This window comes from Cajanus cajan, chromosome 10, assembly GCF_000230855.2.
Source record: "Cajanus cajan strain Asha chromosome 10, NIPB_CcT2T_4, whole genome shotgun sequence".
NCBI lineage: Eukaryota > Viridiplantae > Streptophyta > Magnoliopsida > Fabales > Fabaceae > Cajanus > Cajanus cajan.
In genome coordinates, this window is record NC_138526.1 from 44,669,205 (window position 1) to 44,693,207 (window position 24,003).

The 24,003-nt window shown below is 37.9% G+C and overlaps 2 protein-coding genes and 1 non-coding gene across 3 annotated transcripts; all 3 read left to right on the top strand.

Annotated features, from left to right (window-relative positions):
• Positions 1-339: 339 nt before the first annotated feature.
• TRNAN-GUU (transfer RNA asparagine (anticodon GUU)) lies at positions 340-413 on the top strand. Its single transcript has one exon. It is a non-coding gene; the product is annotated as a tRNA-Asn (tRNA).
• On the top strand, positions 367-17,149 carry LOC109817398 (2-alkenal reductase (NADP(+)-dependent)). The gene is made up of 5 exons (XM_020382634.3): positions 367-976; positions 1,064-1,230; positions 13,301-13,383; positions 16,481-16,607; positions 16,725-17,149. Exons 1-5 carry the CDS (start codon positions 559-561, stop codon positions 16,980-16,982), a joined length of 1,053 nt encoding a protein of 350 aa, XP_020238223.1. The 5' UTR covers positions 367-558; the 3' UTR covers positions 16,983-17,149.
• Positions 17,150-20,387: 3,238 nt separating this feature from the next.
• Positions 20,388-23,132, top strand: LOC109817404 (2-alkenal reductase (NADP(+)-dependent)). Its single transcript, XM_020382642.3, has 6 exons — positions 20,388-20,744; positions 21,080-21,263; positions 21,414-21,580; positions 21,710-21,792; positions 21,906-22,032; positions 22,708-23,132. The coding sequence occupies exons 1-6, from the start codon at positions 20,403-20,405 to the stop codon at positions 22,960-22,962; spliced, it is 1,158 nt and encodes a 385-aa protein (XP_020238231.2). The 5' UTR covers positions 20,388-20,402; the 3' UTR covers positions 22,963-23,132.
• Positions 23,133-24,003: the final 871 nt, after the last annotated feature.

A 24,003-nucleotide genomic window follows, 5' to 3' on the forward strand; every position in this document is an offset into this window, starting at 1 on the left:
GTGACAATGGTAGTAATGAAAACAGTAACAATAATAATAACAATATTAATAACAATATTAATAATGATGATGACGATAATATTAGTGATATAGTGACAATGTAGAAAAGATGATGGTAGTGCAATAATAATAATAATGTGACAACAATTTAATGGAAGTAGAGGTGGAAGTGATTGTATATAATTCAATATACTTTTTTAAAAATTTATATAAAGAAAACTTAAAATCATAGGAATTTAATTGGGGTTGTCCGCAAAAGTTGTGTGAAAAAAAAATAGGAGGTTAGAAGCTTTACGGTCTATAGTTATATAAAATATAAGAATAGTATAAATAATATCTGCTGGAATAGCTCAGTTGGTTAGAGCGTGTGGCTGTTAACCACAAGGTCGGAGGTTCAAGCCCTCCTTCTAGCGGTTTTGAAAATATGAATTTCCTTTTGGATTGAAGATATCCTGTATAAATTAAAAGGATATGTGAGTTGTGATGCAGAAAGCTTTGTTATATTATATGTATTTAGTTTTTTGGTCAAACATATCCTCTAGTGTGTGAGTTACAAGCATGGGAAGCGTGGTGGAAAGCAGAGAGTGGTACTTGGCTTCGTATTCCCCCGAGGGTGTTCCAAACTCCGATAATCTAAAACTCCGCAGCCTCAGTCTCTCACTTGACTCTCATTCAATCCCGGAAGGCCACGTGTCCCTGGAGATTGTCTTGATCTCCGTAGATCCATACCTTCGCACGAGACTCACGGGCACCCTGGACGGTCTCTACATCGCGCAATATGAGGTGAATGAGGTAATTACAGCATTTGCAGTGGGTAAGGTAATAGGATCCAGAGAGAGCAAGTACTCGGAAGGGGATGTGGTTTTGGTTCCATCTGCGCCACTGGCTGAGTACTGCATCATACCCTCTTCAACTATAGCTCGTAAAATCCACGCTGCTACTGGAATTTCGTTGCCCCATTACCTAAGCGCCTTAGGTATTATTATATTATATTATATTATATGGTTAATTAAGAATAAGAAGAATTGATTGTATGTATGGTGATGGTGCACGTGCACTGCAGGGGTACCGGGTTTTGCGGCATGGGTGGGGATCGTGGTGCTGGGAGACCCTAAGCCTGGTTCCAATGTCTTCATATCTGCTGCCTCCGGTGCGGTTGGTACAATTGCTGGCCAATTAGCCAAGATCCGAGGCTGCAGAGTCATCGGAAGTACTGGCTCCGACCAAAAGGTCACTTTCCCTAACATCTTTTTAACTTTCATCATCTTACACATCTATAGCTCAAAACGAAATCACCCAACAAATATCTTTATTCATTTTTTTCTCCTTTTATTTTACCATACCATACTTCTTTTCTACATTTTAAAAATAAAATAAAGAAAAATGCTAATGGGTTTTTTTGTTACAAAATATTATCTTTCAGATATTTTGCTGGGATAGTGTTATTTAAAAAACATTATTTCTCATACTTTTGAGTCAGTAGTCAACATCGTGTTTCTCTTTTTATCTGTTCTCACCTTTCCCGTCTTAGCATATGTGGTGCTGCATAACTCAGATTCCAATCAAGTAATGGTCAATGAAAAAGCTACTTATCAATTAAAAGGAGTATTAATTAGAACGACCGTAATTTTATAAGCAATGTTGTAAAATTGGATGCCAACTTCAACTTTAATTAAACTGTACCATCTCGGCTTATCCTGACACATACTTTCGGCCCATTTCCGATGTGATTCAAAGTGGAAGTTGCTTTAACCTTTTCGCCTCATAGGCTCAAGGCTGGAAGGTAAGTGTACTCTCTCGGTCAATTTTCGATCTGCTTTCTTTCACAGGTTGTAATCCTGGTCGGTATCCGACCTTACCCTCTCCTTGGCGATAGGCCGACTACGACCTTGGCCGACTCTTTTTCTTCGGGTCACTCGGTCTACGTCCGAGCTGGCATTTTGGCGTGAACCAGCTCGGCCCCATCCCGATTCACCTAGCCTATAGGATCCCACTCGGCCAATACCCGACCAGTCCCTCAGTATGGGTCGGGTCGGTCAGGACCTGATGTATAGTCCCCGCGTTCACCAAATATCTTCCAAATAATAACGGTTAAGGAAATCCCCGCGTTCACGGGGCCCATGAGGCCCATGAACAAGAAAGTATAAGACCCAAAACCCTAAGGCTAAGAAGGCAGATTACACTTTTGAATGTTCTGGCTTTGAGGCTTGACCTAGGAAGAAACCCTAGTCCACCCTTTGGCTGGAACATTTTGGCGCCCACCGTGGGGCTACGGTAAAACTTTTCCTGCGCCCCAAATCACTTAGAAGAACCTGCACTTTACCATGGCGAGAGGCGGCACATTGAACAACAACTCACAACCCCCTACCATGGAGGAGATGATGGCCATGATCAATGACTTAAGGGAGGAGAATGCGCGATCCAGGGAGAGAGAGGAGACCATCCAACGAGAAAACGAGGAGATCAGGAGACGAGCGGATGAGATGCAGGCCATGATAACGGTCAGCACCAGGACAGTGGAGGAAGATGTCATGATGGAAGTCCCTAGGGATTTTCGACCTTTCTCGGAAGCCATAGAGGCCGAGATCATCCCCAGGGATCATCGGGTACCCCAAGTCGAGCCTTTTGATGGAACACAGGATCCCAGTCAGCACTTGACGGATTTCAGAGCTCAAATGTTGATTTATGGAGGGAGTATGGAAGTCCGCTGCAAATTGTTCATGGGCACGCTCAAAAAGGCAGCACTTGATTGGTTTAGTAGTCTCCCTGACCGATTCATCATCGACTTCGATATCTTCAGTCGGCTCTTCATGGCACAGTTTGCCGCTAACAAGAAGAAGCCACCGATTACGTCGGACCTGTTTGATCTCAAGCAGTAACGGGAGGAGTCGTTGAAAGATTTTCTGCAAAGGTTCAATGAGGTCGCCATGAGGATAGCATCCTTGGATGAAAGGATGGCAGTCATCGCGTTCTAAAAGGGTTTAAGGTCGGGGGCTTTCGACATCGCGCTGGAAGGAGCGAATTGTCAAACGATGTCGGAGGTAAGAGCTTTTGCCCTGAGTCACATCAAGACGGAGGAAGAACAAATTAACAAAAGGGCTGCTGAAAATCGAGAGGCAGGGGGGTAGCAATAAGGAGAGCATTAAACATCTTCGATCGCGTTCAGATTGGAATAAGCGACGTGATCACTATAATATGAAGGAAGGCAATTACCGGCAGGCCGATCGGGGCGGTCGGCCAAGGGGCGAGTGGACACAAGCCAATAACGAAGAGAAGTTCACTCCACTCAACGTCCCTAGGAGGCAGATACTCCATGATGTCAACAACGCAACATTGTTCGAGTTCCCAGCAGCGACGGAGTGCCAGTTGGGTCCCTTCAAGACTGACTGGTGTGAGTTTCACAAGACTCACGGGCATTCTACGAAAAACTATTTCGTCCTTGGAAGACAGATCGAACGCTTGATCAAAGAGGGACGTCTGAAAAAGTTTGTGGTAAGAAAACCGGAAGAAGACTCATCGGATAGGCGACATAGGCATGTACAGGACGACACGAGGAGGGATAGGCATAGAGAGAGGACTCCCCCCAAGGACACTCCAGCAAAGTCATCGGAGGTCCATCATCAAGAAATTCATGGGGATTTCAACACAGTGGCAGGAGGATTTGCAGGAGGAGGAGTCACCTCGGTTGCTCGAAAAAGGTACACTCGTTCCGTCCTGTCCATGTCAAAAATCCGCCAACCATCCCAACCCACGATTTCCTTCTCGGATGCCGACTATGAAGGGGTAGCTCCTCACGAGGATGATCCTATCGTCATTTCGACGATAGTGATGGGCTATAATGTGAAGCGTGTTTTGGTCGACCAGGGGAGCTCGGTCGACATCCTCTTTTGGGAAGCTTTTGTGGGAATGAAAATCCCCAACGACCGACTAGTACCCTACACGGGAACCCCAGTAGGTTTTGCGGGAGACCAGGTTATGGCTAGAGGGTATGCCGATTTAGAAACAACCTTAGGACAGGGTTCGCAGATGAAAACGGTAACTATCCGATATTTAGTGGTGAATGCTCAGTCGTCCTACAATATACTTATCGACCGACCTACGCTGAACAAACTGGGAGCCATAGTGTCAACATCACATCTGAAGGTGAAGTATCCATTACCGAATGGGGATGTCAGGGTCCTCAAAGTAGATCAAGAGGTCGCCCGAAAGTGTTACGAGGACAGTCTGAAGGCAAGAAGGCGTTTATATACCGCTCCAGCTAAGAAACACATCCATTTCGTCGAACTGGATCCTAGAATGGGTCAGTTCGATCACAGACCCGCCCCCGCGGAGGATGTCAAGGAAGTGGAGGTGATGGAAGGGAGAAATGTAAAGATAGGTACTTCTTTAACTCCCGAGGACGAAGAAAGGCTGGTAAGGGTTCTAAACGAAAATGTGTCGACATTTGCATGGCATTCCAGCGACATGCCTGACATTGATCCAGATTTCTTGTGCCACAAACTTGCCATAGACCTTAGTGCGAAGGCGGTGATCCAGAAGAGAAGGAAGTTCGGCGAGGAAAAGCGAAGGGCCATTGCGGAAGAGACACAAAAGTTGGTAAAGGCAGGACATGTCCGAGAAATCCAGTACCCAACCTGGTTGGCAAACGTAGTCATGGTGCGCAAGAGTAACAGAAAATGGAGGATGTATACGGACTTCACTGACCTGAATAAGGCCTACCCAAAGGACTCGTACCCGCTACCAAACATAGATTGCCTGGTGGATGGAGCGTCGGGGTACGAGTTGCTGAGCTTTATGGATGCTTACTCGGGATACAATCAGATTTGAATGCATCCAGCAGATGAGGACAAGACAGCCTTCATAGCAGATCAAGCCAACTTCTGCTACAGGGTTATGTCGTTCGGTCTAAAGAACGCGGGGGCGACTTATCAGCGACTGATGGACAAGGTTCTCGTGAATCAACTAGGTCGGGGTCCAAGCGGGAAAATTCCTCGGTTTCCTACTGACTCATCGTGGCATTGAAGCAAACCCTGACAAGTGCTCGGCCATCATCAACATGAGGAGTCCATCCACAGTGAAGGAAGTCCAGCAACTCACGGGAAGAATGGCTTCTCTGTCCCGATTCTTGTCAAGGGCAGCTGATAAGGCGTTACCGCTTTTTCAATGTTTAAAGAAGAACGATCGTTTCACCTGGACGACCGAGTGCGAAGAAGCTTTCACGGAACTAAAAAGGTCACTTGCATCGCCGCCGATTTTGACAAAACCACGTCCGAACATCCCCTTGTTGATCTACATATCGGCATCCGACCAAGCTGTTAGTGCGGTCCTTGTACAAGAGCAGGAGGCTTCTCAAGTTCCTATTTACTTCGTGAGTAGGGTCTTACTAGAAGTGGAGACGAGGTATCAAAAGATTGAAAAGTTGGCTCTTGTAATATTAGTCACCGCAAGGAAATTGAGACACTACTTTCAGAGCTATGAAGTAGTAGTTCGAACCGACCACCCGATCCGGCAAGTCTTACAGAAGCCAGACCTGACAAGAAGAATGATGAAGTGGTCGGTTGAGCTATCAGAATTCTCCATCAAGTATGAACCGAGAGGAGCAATCAAGGCTCAAGCTTTGGCTGACTTCTTGATGGAACTGAATCCCCCTATTGAGGCGGAGAGTGTCGGAGACACCTAATGGATTCTATCAGTAGACGGTACTTCGAATCTCGGAGGAAGTGGAGCGGGAATTGTCTTGGAAGGTCCGGGGGGCATATTGTTGGAACAGTCACTACGCTTCGAGTTCCGGGCGAGCAATAATTAGGCAGAATACGAGGCACTGTTGGCAGGAATGGTTTTGGCAAAGGAGATGGGGGCGACGAGCTTGTCAGCTAGAAGCGATTCCAAGTTGATCACCGGACAAGTAGTTGGGACCTTCCAGGCGAAGGATCCTTAATTAGCCAAGTACTTGGAAAAGGTCAAACTCCTATCGGAAAATTTTTTAGAGTTCACACTTAACCACGTACCACGAGAGCAAAATTTGCGGGCCGATCTGCTCTCCTAGCTTGCAAGCACAAAGAAGCCAGGAGCCACTCGGTCGGTTATCCAAGAAACCTTAGCGCAGCCAAGTATTAATGAGCCACAGGGGAGTGTTCTTTTCATCCAAGAAGAGCTCGATTCATGGATGGGACCATACATCGCATACTTGACTCGGGGAGTGTTGCCAGAGGATAAGAAGGAGGCGTCACTGATACAGAGAGAGTCACCCAGGTTCGTAGTCATCAACGAAAGATTGTATCGAAGGGGTTTCAGCTCTCCCCTTTTGAGATGTTTGACCACGTCGCAAGCACAGAGAGTGATGGATGAAGTACATGACGGCATGTGTGGAAGTCATATAGGAGGACGAGCACTAGTATACAAAGTTGCGAGGGTAGGGTACTTTTGGCTGACTTTGAGAAATGACTGCGTCAATTGGGTTCAAAAATGTGATGGATGTCAATGACACGCAACATTGCACCACTCTCCAGCCGAACGACTCCATTCAATCTTGTCTCCTTGGCCATTCAACAAGTGGGGTATTGATATTCTCGGCCCATTCCCGATCGCGGTGAGACAATTGAAGTTCTTGATAGTGGTCGTAGACTACTTCAGCAAGTGGATTGAGGCGGAGCCCGTAGCAACCATTTCGGCGGAGAAGGTAAGGAAATTTTTATGGAAGAATGTGGTATGCAGATATGGTGTTCCCCAAGTACTCGTATCAGATAACGGGACGCAATTCGCGAGTGGGCGAGTTCGTGATTTCTGTAGGGAGATCGGCATCCGAATGACATTCACTTCCGTTGAACACCCCCAATCTAATGGCCAAGCGAAGTCGGCCAACAAAGTTATACTCTCCGGATTGAAGAAGCGCGTCCAAGACTCAGGCACTTTGTGGGTGGAGGAGCTTCCCCGAGTGCTATGGTCATACCACACAACCGTTCATTCGTCGACCCAAGACACCCCTTTCAACCTAGTGTACGGAACGGACGCGATGATCCCGATCGAGATCGCAGAACCCTCAGTGCGTACTACAGGCTTCTCCGAGGAGGAATTCGAACAGGGAAGACGAGTTGATTTGGACTTGATCGCAGAAATAAGAGAGAGAGAGAGCAAGGATAAATCAAGTAGCAGCGCAGCGAAGGGCAGCTTTCAAGTATAACACGAAAGTCGTCCCAAGAGACTTCGTGGTAGGAGACCTTGTCTTGAAGCGTGCTCAGCTTACTCAAATGAGGAACAAATTATCACCTAAATGGGTTGGCCCTTATAAAGTTGATGATGTGGTCGGCAAAGGAGCTTACCGATTGAAGACCCTGGACGGAGGGAACATACCGAGAACTTGGAACGCTACAAACTTGCGTTTCTATTATAACTAGTCTTTCCATTTGTATAAGGTGCACTCTTTTCCTAACTCAGTATTTTTTCCCGTAAAAATGAGAGGTGTTTTTGCTGAGCAGGTTTTTAACGAGGCACCACAAACTAATAATTTCTCAATTTTAATAAATATCATCCCCTATTAACTTCTAACATGTGTTATTTTAAAGGCAACAAGCTCGTGATTGATCGGCAAAAGTCCGACTAGGCGAGTATAAATAACTCGAAGACAAACTCGTGATTGATTGGCAAAAGTATGACTGGGCGAGTATAAATAACTCGAAAACAAACTCGTGATTGATCGGTAAAAATCCGACTGGGCGAGTATAAATAACTCGAAGACAAACTCATGATTGATCGGCAAAAGTCCGACTGGGCGAGTATAAATAACTCGAAGACAAACTCGTAATTGATCGGCAAAAGTCCGAATGGGCGAGTATAAATAACTCTGAGACAAACTCGTGATTGATCGGTAAAAATCCGATTGGGCGAGTATAAATAACTCGAAGACAAACTCGTGATCGATCGGTAAAAATCTGACTGGGCGAGTATAAATAACTCGAAGACAAAACTCGTGATTGATCGGTAAAATTCTGATTGGGCGAGTATAAATAACTCGAAGACAAAACTCGCGATTAATCGGTCAAAATCTGACTGGGCGAGTATAAATAACACATCTTATTATTCGAAATTTTGGCGATCCAAGGTGAATTAGTCGGCATTTGACCGACTCCCTTATTTGATAATGATTTCTTTTACTTGGATTCATTATTTACTTGGAAAATTTTCCACTGTGGCGCGAGACACAATTTGGGCGATTCATTAGTCAAAATTGTTTCTACTTCGAAAATGTTACACAGATTCTGAATCGGAATTTGGAAGACAATTATTCGACACACACATTGAGTCGTTCAACTTATATCAAAAACCAACGCGTAAAATTCATATCGACATTTGGGCGAGTTGATTTTAAATCTTTTTAGAAAAAATTTTCCTCGTCATTTTACTCGGGATAAGGGCGACTTGATCTTTTTAACTTAGAAAAAATTTTCCTCGTCACTTTAGTCGGGATAGGGGCGACTTGATCTTTTTAAAAGAAAAAATTTTTCCTCGTTACTTTAGTCGAGATAGGGGCGACTTGATTTTAAATCTTTTTAACTTTGAAAAAAAAATTTCGTTGCCTTAGTCGGTATATGGGCGACTTGATCTTTTTAACTTAGAAAAAATTTCCCTCGTCACTTTAGTCGGGATATGGGCGACTTGATTTTAAATCTCTTTTTAACTTAGAAAAAATAATCCTCGTCACTTTAGTCGGGATTTGGGTGAGTTGATTTTAAATCTCATTTTAACTGACAAACAATTTTCCTCGTTACTTTAGTCGGGATTTGGGCGAGTTAGCTTGGAAAACGCTCATTCCAACTTAGAAAATTTTAGTCATTGTCTAAGTTTGCTTGATTAATTTAAAGTTCAAAAATAAACGATGCGATGAGGCACATAAGCAAGACTTAGAGAAAGAAACATCAAATTTTCGAAACACCAAAGTCAACTAGTTACACACTTTAGTAAACCTAGAAAATTAAGACTAGAAAACTAAACATATGCAGAAGCTTATACAAAAAGCAAGGAGGTTGCAAAGTAGACTCAGTCGTCCTCGGGGGGGTCTACGAGTTTCCCATCTACGATCTCTTTGAAATAGCCAATGCCTTCAAAGTCGAGATCGGCGTGTAAAAACTTCACTTGAGCAGTGGCAGCATCAAAGCCTTGCGTGAACTTCTTCAGTGAGTCCATTTTGACAGCATGAAGGTCAGATTGCAACTTCTCGATCTCCGCCTTCATTATTGCCACTTCATTCTCAAGGACTTGAGTGGCGTCAGCACTTTTTTCTCGCACTAGGCGAGCCTCTTCAAGATCCTTTTCCATCACTGACTTCTCGACCGCCCAAGCTTTCCGATCCTCCTCGAAGGCACGTCGGCCCTCTAGCAATTTATCCCGCTCTTTGGCAACCCACTTCAAGTCAGCCTTACCTTTGTTGACACTCTCTTCAAGGGTACTGATTTTCTTCCCTTGCAACTTGATCTCCCTTGCCATCCCACGAATTTTATCCTCATTAATGAGGGACAAGGCCGAGAGACTATTCGTCAGAGACTCCACACCTTTGGCAATATAGAAGGCGCTCATCTTCTCTAGGTCGCCCTTGTCCCCTTCCAGCAAATCGGTCTGGCGGATGTGGGAGGAATGGTTGAACTTCTCATCCCAAAAAGATGGGACTCTCCCCTGCTCATTTCCATGGTCTACGGGCTCCCAATTTTCACCTATGCACATGCTTATGGTTCGCTCGGCCGATTGAACCTCTATGTCTTTCTCGACCTCATCTCCCCCGATCTCGGTCTCCAGGTTCACGAGGGTAATAGGTTCCTCGGTCTCCCGGCGACGCTTATGAGAAGTCTCGCCGACCACACCCTTCGGGAGGGAGCCCCCAGCGTCTCTCGCCTTTTCACCGACCACCACAGCCCCGACCTCTTTGGAGGCCTCTTGCAGTTTCCACAACTTCCTCAACTCCCGATTGCTCATGCTGGCCATGTTCTCTGCATCAACATACACTAAGCATTAGTGAAAAATGAATATAAACAGCGTAATTTAAACAATTCATAAGGTGATCGGCGAGAAATCGATTACCTATATAGATTTTCAGTTCATTAGGCCTATTTTCTAGATCAAAAAGTTTGGCGGTGTTGAAAATATTTTTGAGATCCTCAATTTTTTTTATCTCCTCCTGGTCTCTCTCGGAGAACTTCTCAGCTTGGAGCCCACCATACGACACGGCTCGCTGACTCCAATATAGGGGGTACCCTTCAAGGATGCTCTCATTACCCGGAGTGCAACGGACCCGGAAATACGCCCTCTTAAAGTCCTTATAGGACAACTGAAATAACGTTAGGAGACCCCGACCAGAAATCCCGTGGACCGATACCCAACTACTCCGTTTGGTAACTCGGCCCTCAAAGAAGTAAATTTTTTTTCAGAGGTCGGGATAATGCCTAAGGAGTTACATAAGACCTCAAACCCACGAACAAAGGCCCAACTATTCGGGTGAAGCTGAGTGGGGGCCACGTTCAATGATTGAAGCACCCCTTTCTCACAATCAGTCAGAGGCCATCTCGCCTTAAGTTTAGAAATCAAAGTGGCATAGCAAAAGGTAAAGCGCTCGGTAGGACCCCCTGACACATACAGGCTCGTTGTCTATGCAAGGTTCACAAACAATAAGATTATCCCCCTCGCCGCAAACTACATGTTCGCTACAAAAACTATCCATGGCCGCCCAAGAGTTTATTGAAGACTCACAACGGAGCACATCATCCCTAACCCATCTATATGATTCTCCATATTTTAAGGTTGCCATTTGAACAAAGATCCCCAACTTTCTAACTTAAGGGGGAACCAAAATTTCTCTATAAACAAAAAGGGCCAAGCAGGTTAGATAGGCGTACCTAAAGCCACAAAAACAACTCTTTCACACTCAACAAAAGGCCACCAAAACGTCGTACACCATCGTGCACCACCGTAGCTCAAAACGGAGCAGTGAGGGCCACCGGAGAAGAGAATGCAAGCAGAAGGAAATGCAAAGGAGTTAAAAGAAATAAAGGCCACCCCTATTTATAAGAGGCCAAGGGACGCGTGTAGGGGGGGGGGGGAGACCCAAGGGTCGCAACGCGCGTGAGACGTTGCAACCATTAACCCAAGGGGAGGGGGGACCCACACCATTAACTTTAGTAACAGGCGCCACCACGTGGCACAATCATTATTCGCACCCCTGCAACGCCGGCTTTGCAATAAATACATGTCCCTTCTCGAGTAAGGTGAAGAGACACGTCTTATCAGGCTCTGGGAAACCGCGATCCTACATGATGACATGATTCTCACCTTATCCCCGACACATACTTTCGGCCCATTCCCGATGTGATTCAAAGTGGGAGTTGCTTTAGCCTTTTCGCCTCATAGGCTCAAGGCTGGAAGGCAAGTGTACCATCTCGGCTTATCCACGACACATACTTTCGGCCCATTTCCGATGTGATTCAAAGTGGGAGTTGCTTTAGCCTTTTCGCCTCATAGGCTCAAGGCTGGAAGGCAAGTGTACCGTCTCGGCTTATCCCCAACACATACTTTCGGCCCATTTCCGATGTGATTCAAAGTGGGAGTTGCTTTAGCCTTTTTGCCTCATAGGCTCAAGGTTGGAAGGCAAGTGTACCCTCTCGATCAATTTTCGATCTGCTTTCCTTCACGGGTTGTAATCCTAGTTGGTATCCGACCTTACCCTCTCCTTGGCGATGGGCCAACTACGACCTCGACCGACTCTTTTTCTTCGGGTCACTCGGTCTACGTCCGAGCTGGCATTTTGGCGTGAACCAGCTCGGCCCCATCCCGATTCACCTAACCTATAGGATCCCACTCGGCCAATACCCGACCAGTCCCTCGGTATGGGTCGGGTCGGTCAGGACCTGATGTATAGTCCCCGCGTTCACCAAATATCTTCCAAATAATAACGGTTAAGGAAATACACGCGTTCACGGGGCCTATGAGGCCCATGAACAAGAAAGTATAAGACCCAAAACCCTAAGGCTAAGAAGGTAGATTACACTTTTGAATGCTCTGACTTTGAGGCTTGACCTAAGAAGAAATCTTAATCCACCCTTTGGCCGGAACATAAACCATTCAAATAATTGAGTTATAACTCTACGTTTTTTTTTCATTCAATTTTCAACTGGGTTTCTACAAAAAGTATTATTCAAAATAAATCTTTGTGCGTGTAATTTTTTTTAAGACGATCAGAACAATTGTTCTTTTGTTTGGTCCGTTTGGGTTCTTTTATTTTTCTCACGTGATCTCCTAATTTCCACGTAAAAAAATAAAATAAAACAACTCTATGAAAGGATGTAACCTTGTACATTTTTCTTTCCTTTTTTTGGTTCTCATTAATTGTTACCTCGTCCAGTTATTGAAATTTGTTTCAAAGTTAATGGTACGAAACCCAACTTTCCTGCCCAGGCCTATTTTCTGGGCCCGTGTTGTAGTACTGCACTGTCATCGAATCGGGCAAGTTAGGTAGCCCACACTCACTTTGAATTGAATATGTTTGTGTTTTATTTGTCACAAAAACAAATTTTTAAATAAATATTAAATTATTTATTTTTAGAAGATTGATGTAATAAAAAACAAGATTGTTTTGAATTTATATGTAAACATAAGCTTGAGAAAAGAGAAAATAACTATGGATAAATTGGTCAGTAATATCAAAATCAGATAAATTAGCTCAAACTGGCTTACTATTGAGATGACTTAATACATTACAAAATTTTGTTTTTGTAATTAGAGAAAAAATCAAAACTGTTACATCAAATTTTTTTTTTATAACAATTTTTATTAGAAATGAATTTTGCAACACTTTTAAAGAGTTTTTATATTATTATTCAATTGCATATTATTATATGCAATAATCTTGTTCACTTTTCTACTGACTAGCTTAAAAGTTATACATCATCCAATTCTATATATGAAAAAAAATCCATTTTGTTGACTTTGATTAATTAAATTGCATTTTTTTATTTCATTTAATTCTTAATCCATAATTTTGATCCTAATTTTAAACAAGCATTTTATACGGGTAAAAAACTAACATTTTACAATTCATAATCCTTACTCACCAGCCTCACTCCACATTAATGTGTAGCTGTTATTTTCTCACTTTGTACTGTCATTACTGTATAGTTTAGTACATGAGTTGTTATATGACCAGCAGCTTACACGGCTTGAATTTAGTAAAAAAAAGAGAGTTAAGTATACAAAAATAAAATTACCCCCTTTCCATAACCTTGTAGATTTTCAACTTATAGCTTAATGGTTGGTTTCTCAGGTGAAGCTCATTAAAGAAGAATTTGGGTATGACGATGGATTCAACTACAATAAGGAATCAGATTTTGATGCGGCTTTAAGCAAGTAATTTCTTTTTTCCTTCTAATGAGTAAACTCTTTATTTGATTCATCAAAATTATGTGTCTTCATATTTGTTTTTCTTAATATTGTTAAATTAACCATTTAATTTTTCCCATCACCACTTTAAAGTTTGAAAATTTTCTCATCAAATTATTCTCTTAAAGAATTTAATTCTTGAATGAGAGTGGTTTTTATAAACATTCTTCAATTAATAAAAGCATTTTTATTTTATCTTTTATGAGTGTTTTTATGTGTTATTTTCCTAATTTCATATATTTATTTCCACTTTATTATTTTAATCTTTATTTCTAAATTGAATTTTATTTTTTTAAATATCAATAGTTAAACTAATTTTATATCACAATTGTAACGACCCGTCATGGTCTCTACACTTAGTGGAATCGCACTACTACCAGTGAACTAAGATAAATAATAAAGTTTGATAGCTTATAAATACAAAAAACATGAAAAAAAAATATATGAATCATTAAATTTTTAAGTATTAGGTATTTATACAGTTATCCAAAAATATTATCTCCTAGTGTCGGTCAAGCACAAACGGCTACCCAAGGTGATAACTCTAACACGAGGATCAAAACTCCCCGTCTCGCAACGGTCACCTCAACTCCAAGCTGGCCCTGACCTGCTCCCATACAAGGTATGATCATCGCAGTCCATCCACATGGAAACAAGAGGGTAAGCTAGAGTTCAAAACCAATCATACAAGTACAGAATAAAACTATACTACACATCATCCAACTATCAATCATGAATCAAGACACCACACACTTCATCATATTAACAATCATGCAATAAATACATAATAATCATCATCACAAACGACCATGCAGTTTAACATAAAACCCAACTCGTTCATACAGCTTAGAAGCAACTTTATTACAACAACAACAATATACAACTTAATATTTAATACGTCGTCACGCATATACAACTGGAAGATCTCCAACAACTGAGGTTGAGCAGTCTAGGTGGCATAAACCCTACCGAACCCAGCGTTTGACCTATCTCCACCAGGTTAGGTATAGAATAGCTTTGGGAACTCCGAAGAGAACCAGGTATAGACAACAATAGTTGATTTCTCAGGTGTGCCACTTAGACTCGGATGTCCAGTACTACTGTCAGGACAGAAGGGTTTGGGTATGAGCCTACCACGACCTTGGCTAGCTTCACCAATCCACATGTGGAGTTAGCCCACCCACTGTCCTCTAAGTACCACGCACCCTCTAGTATCTAGTCAAAGACTGCATCTCTAACTAGATACCTTACTCAAATTGGTCATTCAACCATGATATGGATCGACTATTTCCATGTCGCCCACACAGTACTAAGGGATTCAACTTTAAAACAACTTTTAACTTTAAAACAACTTTCAACTTTAAAACAACTTTCAACTTATCACCTTAGTACTATGTATCTCAACTTCTGTCCGCTTGTAATCAGTATAGCTCGGCCTGGCCCCTATACTGTGGTCGCTTTGTACACGTGTGCCTCGACCTTGCCCACACACGGGATCAACTAAGTCCTAGAGGAGAACAATACAACATCCACTCCAAGGGACAACTTCCCAAGGAGGATTTTTCAACAAATTGGGCTCTCTGAGCACCACAACTATCTCACTCCACACAATGGGATGAGAAACTTCGTAAACATCTTCCCTAGTCTTAGTGATCAACAACTTATCATCACAGTTTAATCAGCTTATAAATCAACAACATATATCAGCTCAACAACTTAATAAGCATAACAACTTAAACAACATACAACTTTTTAGCAATAGACATCACATCAACTTTATAGCAATAGACGACTTACAACTTTATAGCAACTCACAACAATACAACTATAGACATCTTACAACAAGAAGCAACTTACAACAATAAGCATCTTTCAACAATAGGCAACATATACAACTTTAAACAACTTTTACATCAATAAACTACTTCAACTTATACATCTCAACTTATTAATAATTCAACAATAAACAACATAAAAACAACTTAGTCATTCTACACTCTAGCTTCCTTCACTTGAAGATTGGCTCAGAATAGCCAACAACTGTAACGAAATAGAATTCTCTTCCAAAGCTCAACCCGGAACTTCAATCCTCCCAAAGCAAGCTTTATAATCTGAATTTCAAGAAAAGCCAGAAGGCATTAGTGGTTTAGAGGAGAAAATGAGTCAAACAGGGAAATTTGAGAGAGAAAGGAGCTCACTAACCCAGAGACCTTCTCTCTAAAACTTCTCTCTAAAAACTCACATTTTCCTGAAGGCCCCCAACCCCTATTTATAGACTTTTTGGATTGGCCAGAACGGCCTGTACCGATACCGGAACAGCCCGTTCTGCACCCCTCAATCACGTTCAAAATTTCCATTCGGAACGGCCCGTTCTGGGGCTCATCCGGAACGGCCCGTTCTCCCTCCGGAACAGCCCGTTCTCCAACCAGAACGGCCCGTTCTCAACTACGATTTTTAGTTCAATTTAATAGCTTGGAACGGCCCGTTCCAGATTTGGAACGGCCCGTTCTGGACTACTAAATCAGTTACATTTTTTTTTTCTCTACGTTAGAACAATATAATTGTTTAACATTAATCTAAAACGTAATTTATTTTTTAAAATATTTATTCATTATAACTTTTTTTCATTTTAAAGAATTAATATGTTACCAAATAATACATCTTAACTTTCTTTTTTTAATCATTTTAGTATTCTTCAAGGAACAATATGATGCCAGTTTAAATTATAGGCAAACTTATTGAATGACACATTAAGTCTTTGGATATTTTTGAGGATGTAAAAGACTAATTTGGTGGTGAGTCTGGTGCCTATAAAGTTTGAAGGACTAACACATATACTTTAAAGGAACAAATTGATGCTTTTCTTCTTTTTCATTCAACAAATCCTTCCCTCTGATACTGCAACCATGCACAAACACTCGGTTTACCTCAGATGAATGTTTATTAACTATAAATTTGTGACTTGAAAGATTGAAATAATTTTGCATGCTCTAAATTAAAGGATATATATTATAATAATCTAGTTCAATTTTTTTCTTCTTTTTCTAATATAATAATTGTGCAGATACTTTCCTGATGGAATTGATGTTTACCTTGATAATGTTGGCGGTAAAATGCTTGAATCTGTACTTAACCATGTCAACAAGCATGCAAGGATATCACTTTGTGGAATGATATCTCAATATAATAAGGTGAAATTGGGCTTTCTATATTGGAAATTTATATTATTGTTTAACTGAATAGTTTATCTTATACGTAATTAGTTTTGGATGATTTTCAATAATTAGTAATAGTTAATGTTGGTGTAGGTTTGGACTGAAAGAGAAGGTGTGAGGAATCTTTTGAATATGGTAGGGAAGGAGGTGAGGATGGAGGGTTTTATGTTGGAATCCTATTGGCATCGTTTTGGAGATTTCGCTAAAGAAATGGAAGGATACATAAAAGAAGGGAAGGTTACGTCCAAGAATAAAATTAATGTTGGAATCGAGAGCTTCTTGGATAGCTTAGCCTCCCTCTTTTCTAGCTCTAATATTGGAAAAGTTGTTGTTCAAGTTAATGAGGCCTAGCCTTGTAATGTGCAACTTTCCTATTGTATGCTTGATCATGATCTTTTAGCACTCGATATTGAACTGTGTTCCGTATTTCAATCCTTTATTGTAAACTCGTATAAAGAGTCAAAGACCAAATATGAACGTAATTATTTATGTGAAATGTGATTAATGTTTAAGTAGAATTTGGGTTACTTAATAAAGAGTGGTTGATGATTCTAATTAACTTGAAACTTAATTTTTATATATGGTATGTTTTTATCATCATCATTACTTATTATTTATTTAAATATATTTTTATTCTTTTTAAAATAATAAGTTTTAATTTTGATTTCAATAAAATATTTTTTTTAACTTGTATTATCTAAAATTAAAAATTATTATTTTTAATCCTTACAATTATGTGATATTGTTAATGACCTATACGTTGAATAAAATATCAAGAGATCATCTTAGGTGACACTAACTAGAATCTCTAGTGTTATACTAATATGTGACACTTCAAAAGATTTTCATGGAATCTAAATAAATAAAGACTAAAATGAATATATATATATATATATATATATATATATATATATATATATATATTATATTAAAATGAATATTTAGAGACTAAAATTAGTACTTTTAAACTTTGGAAGAATGAAAATCAAATAAAAGTATTTTATAGGGATTAAAGTATTTTACTATAAAATCAAAATTAATGATTTTAAATTTTGGAGAATGAAAAATAAATAAATTTTTTATAGCGACACAAATTTAAACCTTTTCATTTTATATAGATTAAAAATATATTTGAATATAAATTTTATTTAAGAATTTGAAATTTCTAAAAAAGAACTTGTTAGCCCCTTGCATCATGAAAGTTTTCAATTTTTATAACTAGTTTCGCCTCTCATCTCATCCTCATGACATATATTGATGATGAAGTGAAAGGAAAATGGTTTGAAAATAAATTTAGGCTTTTAGTTTGCAACTGGTGAACTAAATACAATCCATTTTAATGTTCATGTCATGACACTTACAACTGCCTTACCTTGTATCCAAAAGAAAAACTTAAATTAGTTTTCTTTTTTTTTTTTTAAGAAAAAAAATATTCCGTTAACATCCCAACTGATTATTGAGGATGAGAGTGAAAACCCACTTAATAAAATTATGTAGACTTTTTTTTTCAAAATATATTAGGTAGAACAAGCACACCAATATTAATAAGGTTTAATTCACGCCAGAAACGCACTAGCGCAAAAATTATTGTGAAGCAACTGGTATGGTAATAAAATATATACTTGTACTTTATTATTATTTTTTTTGAAGCATACTTGTACTTTATTATTAAACTGCTTATACCTTTTCCATAGTTGTTACATGAAGAGTTGTAGTTGACATTTTTTTTTTCTCTTTGGTCTTTAACCCATTTTCTATGCAGAAGATTATTTGGATGTTTGCAAACTGACTGCTTCACTTAAATTCTATTTAAATAAGTTATCCATAAATACTTATGTTCAGTTTTAAGATGCATAGAGAAATTTGAAGATACATGGTCATATTGACAAATCGAATCAGATACATAAAGATCAAGTAAAAAAACACACAATATCAATTTTATATAAGATATAGGCATGCATGAATTTGAATTTAAAAATATTTTTTAAAAATTAAATAATAAAAAACAAGAATATGCGCAAGTCCCCTATATTTATCCCGGTCATGTACCAAGGAAATAGAATATATATATATATATATATATATATATATATATATAAAGAAGGTTATAATAATATTAATATAATTTTTATTAAATATTACACTGCTTAATAACTTTATATTAAATATAAATTTTATAAATTTAATTGTTAAATTGAAAATTCTTTAATCTTCAATATAATTTAATGTATTTTTAATAAAAAAAATCCTACATATTAATTCCTTAAGGCAACTCAGTTAAGAAGAACCAAAAACAAAAAAATAAAAGGAATGGTGACCTTAATTTCAGTTAAAGTTGGCGCTAATTAATTTTAGCATATACTTAATTGCATTAATTTGAGTTGCATATAGCAGCCATTAACCAAAAGCTTGTTTATTTACAGAAAATATTTTATTTTTTAATTATAAAAATATAACTTTATTTTTAGTTGTTCCTTTTTTTTAAAAAAAATTGTGCAGAAATAAGTAAAAAAAATATAAAGGTAAAAATGAGCATAGGATAGACTAAGAGTGCCAATCAATTATTACATGTCAGTGGTCTTCCTCACCGTTGATTTGTGAGAATGATATGACACGGTATGATATGTGCAGTAACTAAGATAAAACAGTAAATTTCTTTTTATCAACCTAAAAAAATTATAAAGTAAAGTTGCTAATAAATTGCCAGCATCAATCACTACTGAAAATTATAAAAATTTACGGAAAATATTATTTTTACAAATTTTTCTGCGAAATTTTAACAGCATGTAATATTTTTATAGATAATATATTTTTGTAAATTTTAAAATTTGCAAGAAATTTTCTTGCGAAATTTTTTTTGCAGGAATCTTTCAAGCAAAAAAAAATTCGCAAGAAAGTTTACTGTGAATATTTTTTTATAAAAAAATTAAAAAAATTACTATAAATTCTATCAATTTTTAAATGTTCATAATGAATTCATTCAAAATATTTGTTTCCAAACCTCCAACATGTGATAAATAATCTTTTAAATTTTAAGATTGTAGATTATAAGCGTAACACTTAACCATACAAATCAACTTGTAAGGTAAGTGTTACCTCAACTTATATACTCTTTAGTTGTTTTATTTTCAATCGATGTGGGACTTGAAGTTTTTTTTAAAATATTAAACTTATAAATTTAAATATTTTTTATTTTTCCTGTGGATTAAAATTGGTAAGAAAATCCTCATGAAAAGTTACCTGCAAAATTTTTCTACCATTTAGTAAACATTACTTGCGAATTTATTTTTGTAAGAAACAAAATAAAATTCTTACAATATTTTCTGTAAATTTTTACCATGAAAAAAAATTTCTATGATCATTAAAATTATAACAAAAATTTCTTGTAAATTATTTTTTGTAAAAAATATCTGTAAATTATTTTTCACAACTAAATTTGTAAAAAAAATTTGCAAAATTATTATTGCAAAAAAATTTTAGGAATATTTTTTTTAAGAAAATTCGAAAAAAAAATGACACTTTTTTAACGGTGAATGATGAAAACTGAACCAGGATTTAAATTGTTCACAAACATTGACAGATATTGAGCTGAGGCAACTTATGAGCATATATTAATTTAATATAAAAAAAATGATGGAATAAAATTATGGCTACGTAGACCTGTACCCCGTTTTCCCACAAAGTATTCAATATTATTAGGTAGGGGAGAGGGACTAGTCTTGTACGTGAGAATTATATTTCATTATAAAAGGAACATGTTCTCATACCAGAATGGGAAAACCAGAGAGAGAGTGCATTGTTGATTCTTTAGCAAAGAAAAAGAAAAGATTGAGACTTGAGAGAGGCATGGGTGAAGAGGTGAAAAGCACTGTTGAAGAGGAAATGTTGGTGGTGGAAAGCAAAGAATGGTACTTAGTATCGTATGCTCCACACGGTGTTCCAACTTCCGATCATCTTAAACTCCGCACTGTTCGTCTATCCCTCGCTCCAGATTCAATCCCTGATGCCCATGTTGCCGTTGAGATGTTGCTTTTCTCTATAGATCCATATCTACGTGGCAGGTTCACTGGTACCTTAGATGGACTTTATTTTCCACAGTTTCAACTCAATCAGGTATATTAACGCATGTAATCATCATAAATTCATAATTCTAGAACTAGTAATTTTGGTTAAGATTGTAAAGACAGTAAATATAATGAGGGGTCTTGTATGAAGTCAGTATAATTTTTTTTAGTTATTTATTATAAAAGTCAACAAAATAATTTGTGATTCTATTTTCTCATTTTGTTTTTGGTCAATATATATATTACACCTAGGTATATATTTTTTAATAATGGCTTGGGCCCTAGAAACTTACAATTTAACTAACGAAGTTATGATAAATAGGACTTCATATTCAAGCGTATACAAAACTTTGTGAATTTTGATTAGTAATGGGAATATTACAGGTGATCACAATATTTGGGATTGGGAGAGTAAAACGGTCCAAAGACAATAAATATAAAGAGGGGGATCTTGTCTTGAGTGCTAGTTTTCCTGTTGCTGAGTATTGTGTTATGTCCTCCAGTGAGATAGTTGCAAAAATTGATACTGCAAGTGGGATTTCATTGCCGGATTATCTAAGCTCTCTAGGTGAGTTATTAATGGATTAATTTTCTATCTCTGATGAACCAACATTTTCGATGTATATTTTGTTTTGGGTATGAGAATTAAATATCCAAAACTAGGAAAAACAAATGTTACCATGCACATGCTTACATGCATTTGCATATGGCATTGCAGGAGTACCTGGGTTTGCAGCATGGTTAGGGATAGAGGTGGTGGGAGACCCTAAACCTGGCTCAAATGTGCTCATATCTGCTGCTTCAGGTGGTGTGGGAATGATTGCTGGTCAATTGGCTAAGCTCAGAGGTTGTAGGGTCATTGGAAGCACAGGATCTGATGAAAAAGTATTACTTTTTAAATTATTTAATTTATATTCTTGGTTGGGGAAATTTTCCACAATAAGGGAATATGATGAATTTATATGGTTGACTAATCTTACTGGTATTTTTGAAATATGATGTATGATTTCTTAGGTGAAGCTAATTAAAGAGGAATTTGGGTATGATGATGGATTCAACTACAATAAGGAAGCGGACCTTGATGCCGTTCTAAGCAAGTAATGGAACCCCTTCCCCCCAATTATAGCACCAATTAGGACATTGCTATATATTTGAATTGTAGGAAGTTATAAAGGAAATCTATGACTCTTAACAACTTGGAATTTTGCAGGTTATTTCCTAATGGTATTGATGTTTACCTTGACAATGTTGGCGGCAAGATGCTTGAATCTGTACTGAATCATGTCAATAAGTTTGCCAGGATACCACTTTGTGGGATGATATCTCAATATAACCAGGTAATTAACTGCGTGTCGTGCTAGAGTTCATCACATAAGTGTAGATCGCACGTGTTCAATATACATAGTTTCTAAAGTCTATATATATAATGAACAAAGTTGACTGTTAATTCATAATAATAATATAATTAAAAAAATGTTACGAAAGGATTCAATTTATTTAATTAATAATTATTAGTGATTTTTTCATCTAATTAAAGTACATTATTTTATTTTAGAAGGGTTAATGTTGAAAACATGAGATTCAACTCTATTCAATATAAGACTTTCATCCCGTTTTTGTACATTAATAATTAGTTATCCTATGAATATATTAATTTAAATTTTAAAAAATTAAAGATGAATTAGAAAACAGGCTAGTTTCTTGATATATTTTTCATTGGTTTAAAACCAAGTTGCTTAAAGTTTTCAATTCTCATTTATTTAAATTATAGGATCACTTTTTTTATTGCATATTTAAAAAGGATTTTTGCAGACTTGTAAGTTGCATTGAGTTGGGCTAAGTTAACAAAACATTAGTCCAAAACATATACTTTCTATAGGCAAATATATTTGTCCAAAATATATTAAGCCCAATTTGGCATGGTCCGATTATAGGTCATTTTGATAGGATGATATGAACTATGGGTCTTAAGTAGGTATATTGATTTTACAATAAGCAACCTTGTGGTGCAGGTTTGGACAGAAAGAGAAGGCATCAGGAATCTTTTGAATATGGTAGGCAAGGAAGTAAGAATGGAGGGTTTTTTGCTGAAAACTCATTTCAATCGTTTCGGTGATTTTGCAAAAGAGATGGAGGGCTACATCAAAGAAGGGAAGATTAAGACCAAGACTAAAATAAACCATGGAATTGGGACCTTTCTCCATAGCTTGAACTCCTTATTTTCCAGCTCTAATATCGGAAAACTAGTTATTCAACTTAAGCCTTAGTGTGTCCTTAGACAATCAAAATGTGCTTCATCATCATGCCCTCGTATTAATTTGTGCATAATATTTTTCACCTCTCGCCCCTATTTCAATCGTTTATTTTATACTACATGAAGACGGAATATATGTAATATTTATTTGATTTGTGTGAAGGAGCTTCTAAATTTCTTTCATTAACTAGTGCAAGTAAATTTATGTGCTTACAACAAATATTACAAAATTCATGATTAATATATAGGTAAGAGACGTTTCATTTTTATGTATTTTATTTAAATAAAAAAAGAGAGAAGTTAAGATCCAAAAAAATTTTATTGATGATAACACTTTTTTTTTTATAATAAAGGTTATAAAACACATGTACTTTAAGTTAGGATAAACTTCTTTAGGCTTCAACACTGAATAATTTTTAATTTGTTAATTTCTTGATGCAAGCAATACAAAAAAATACTATTTAAACAAACTCTTTTTAGAATTCAATCAAGTAAACACTCACAAGCTGTCTTATGTGAGTCCGAATGTTCCTCACAATTGATCCTCTTCTAAATTTGTTACTAATGATTGTGAGGGTTAAATTGAAGAAAGAAAACATTTTCACATCAATAAAAGAATGAAAATGGGATGGAAGGATGAATGAAATGTCCCACATTGATCAGACTTGCAGAGGAATGAAATTGGGTCGAAAAGAGTGAAAAGTCTCACATCAATGAATTTTATAGAAAAATGAAATTGGGTTGGAAGGAGGAGTGACAAGTACCACATCGATGGTGCCATGAGTTCAACTACAATACATCCAATTTTTATAGTCAAAGATCACTGTTTATTGTTGTTTCTTTTGCTTTTACACAACGGTTATACAATATTACCGAATAAAACTAGAAGACAGAGGGACACAAAATAAACTATGACAGCACAGGTGTTAGGTGAATGTCATTTTCTTCTGTTTTCTGACAACTTTCTATTTTACTCTCTAGAGATTGTTGTATTGTATGGTTTGTCTCTTTTTTTTTGTGGGTAATATATATACAAGTGACCTAGAGACTTAGA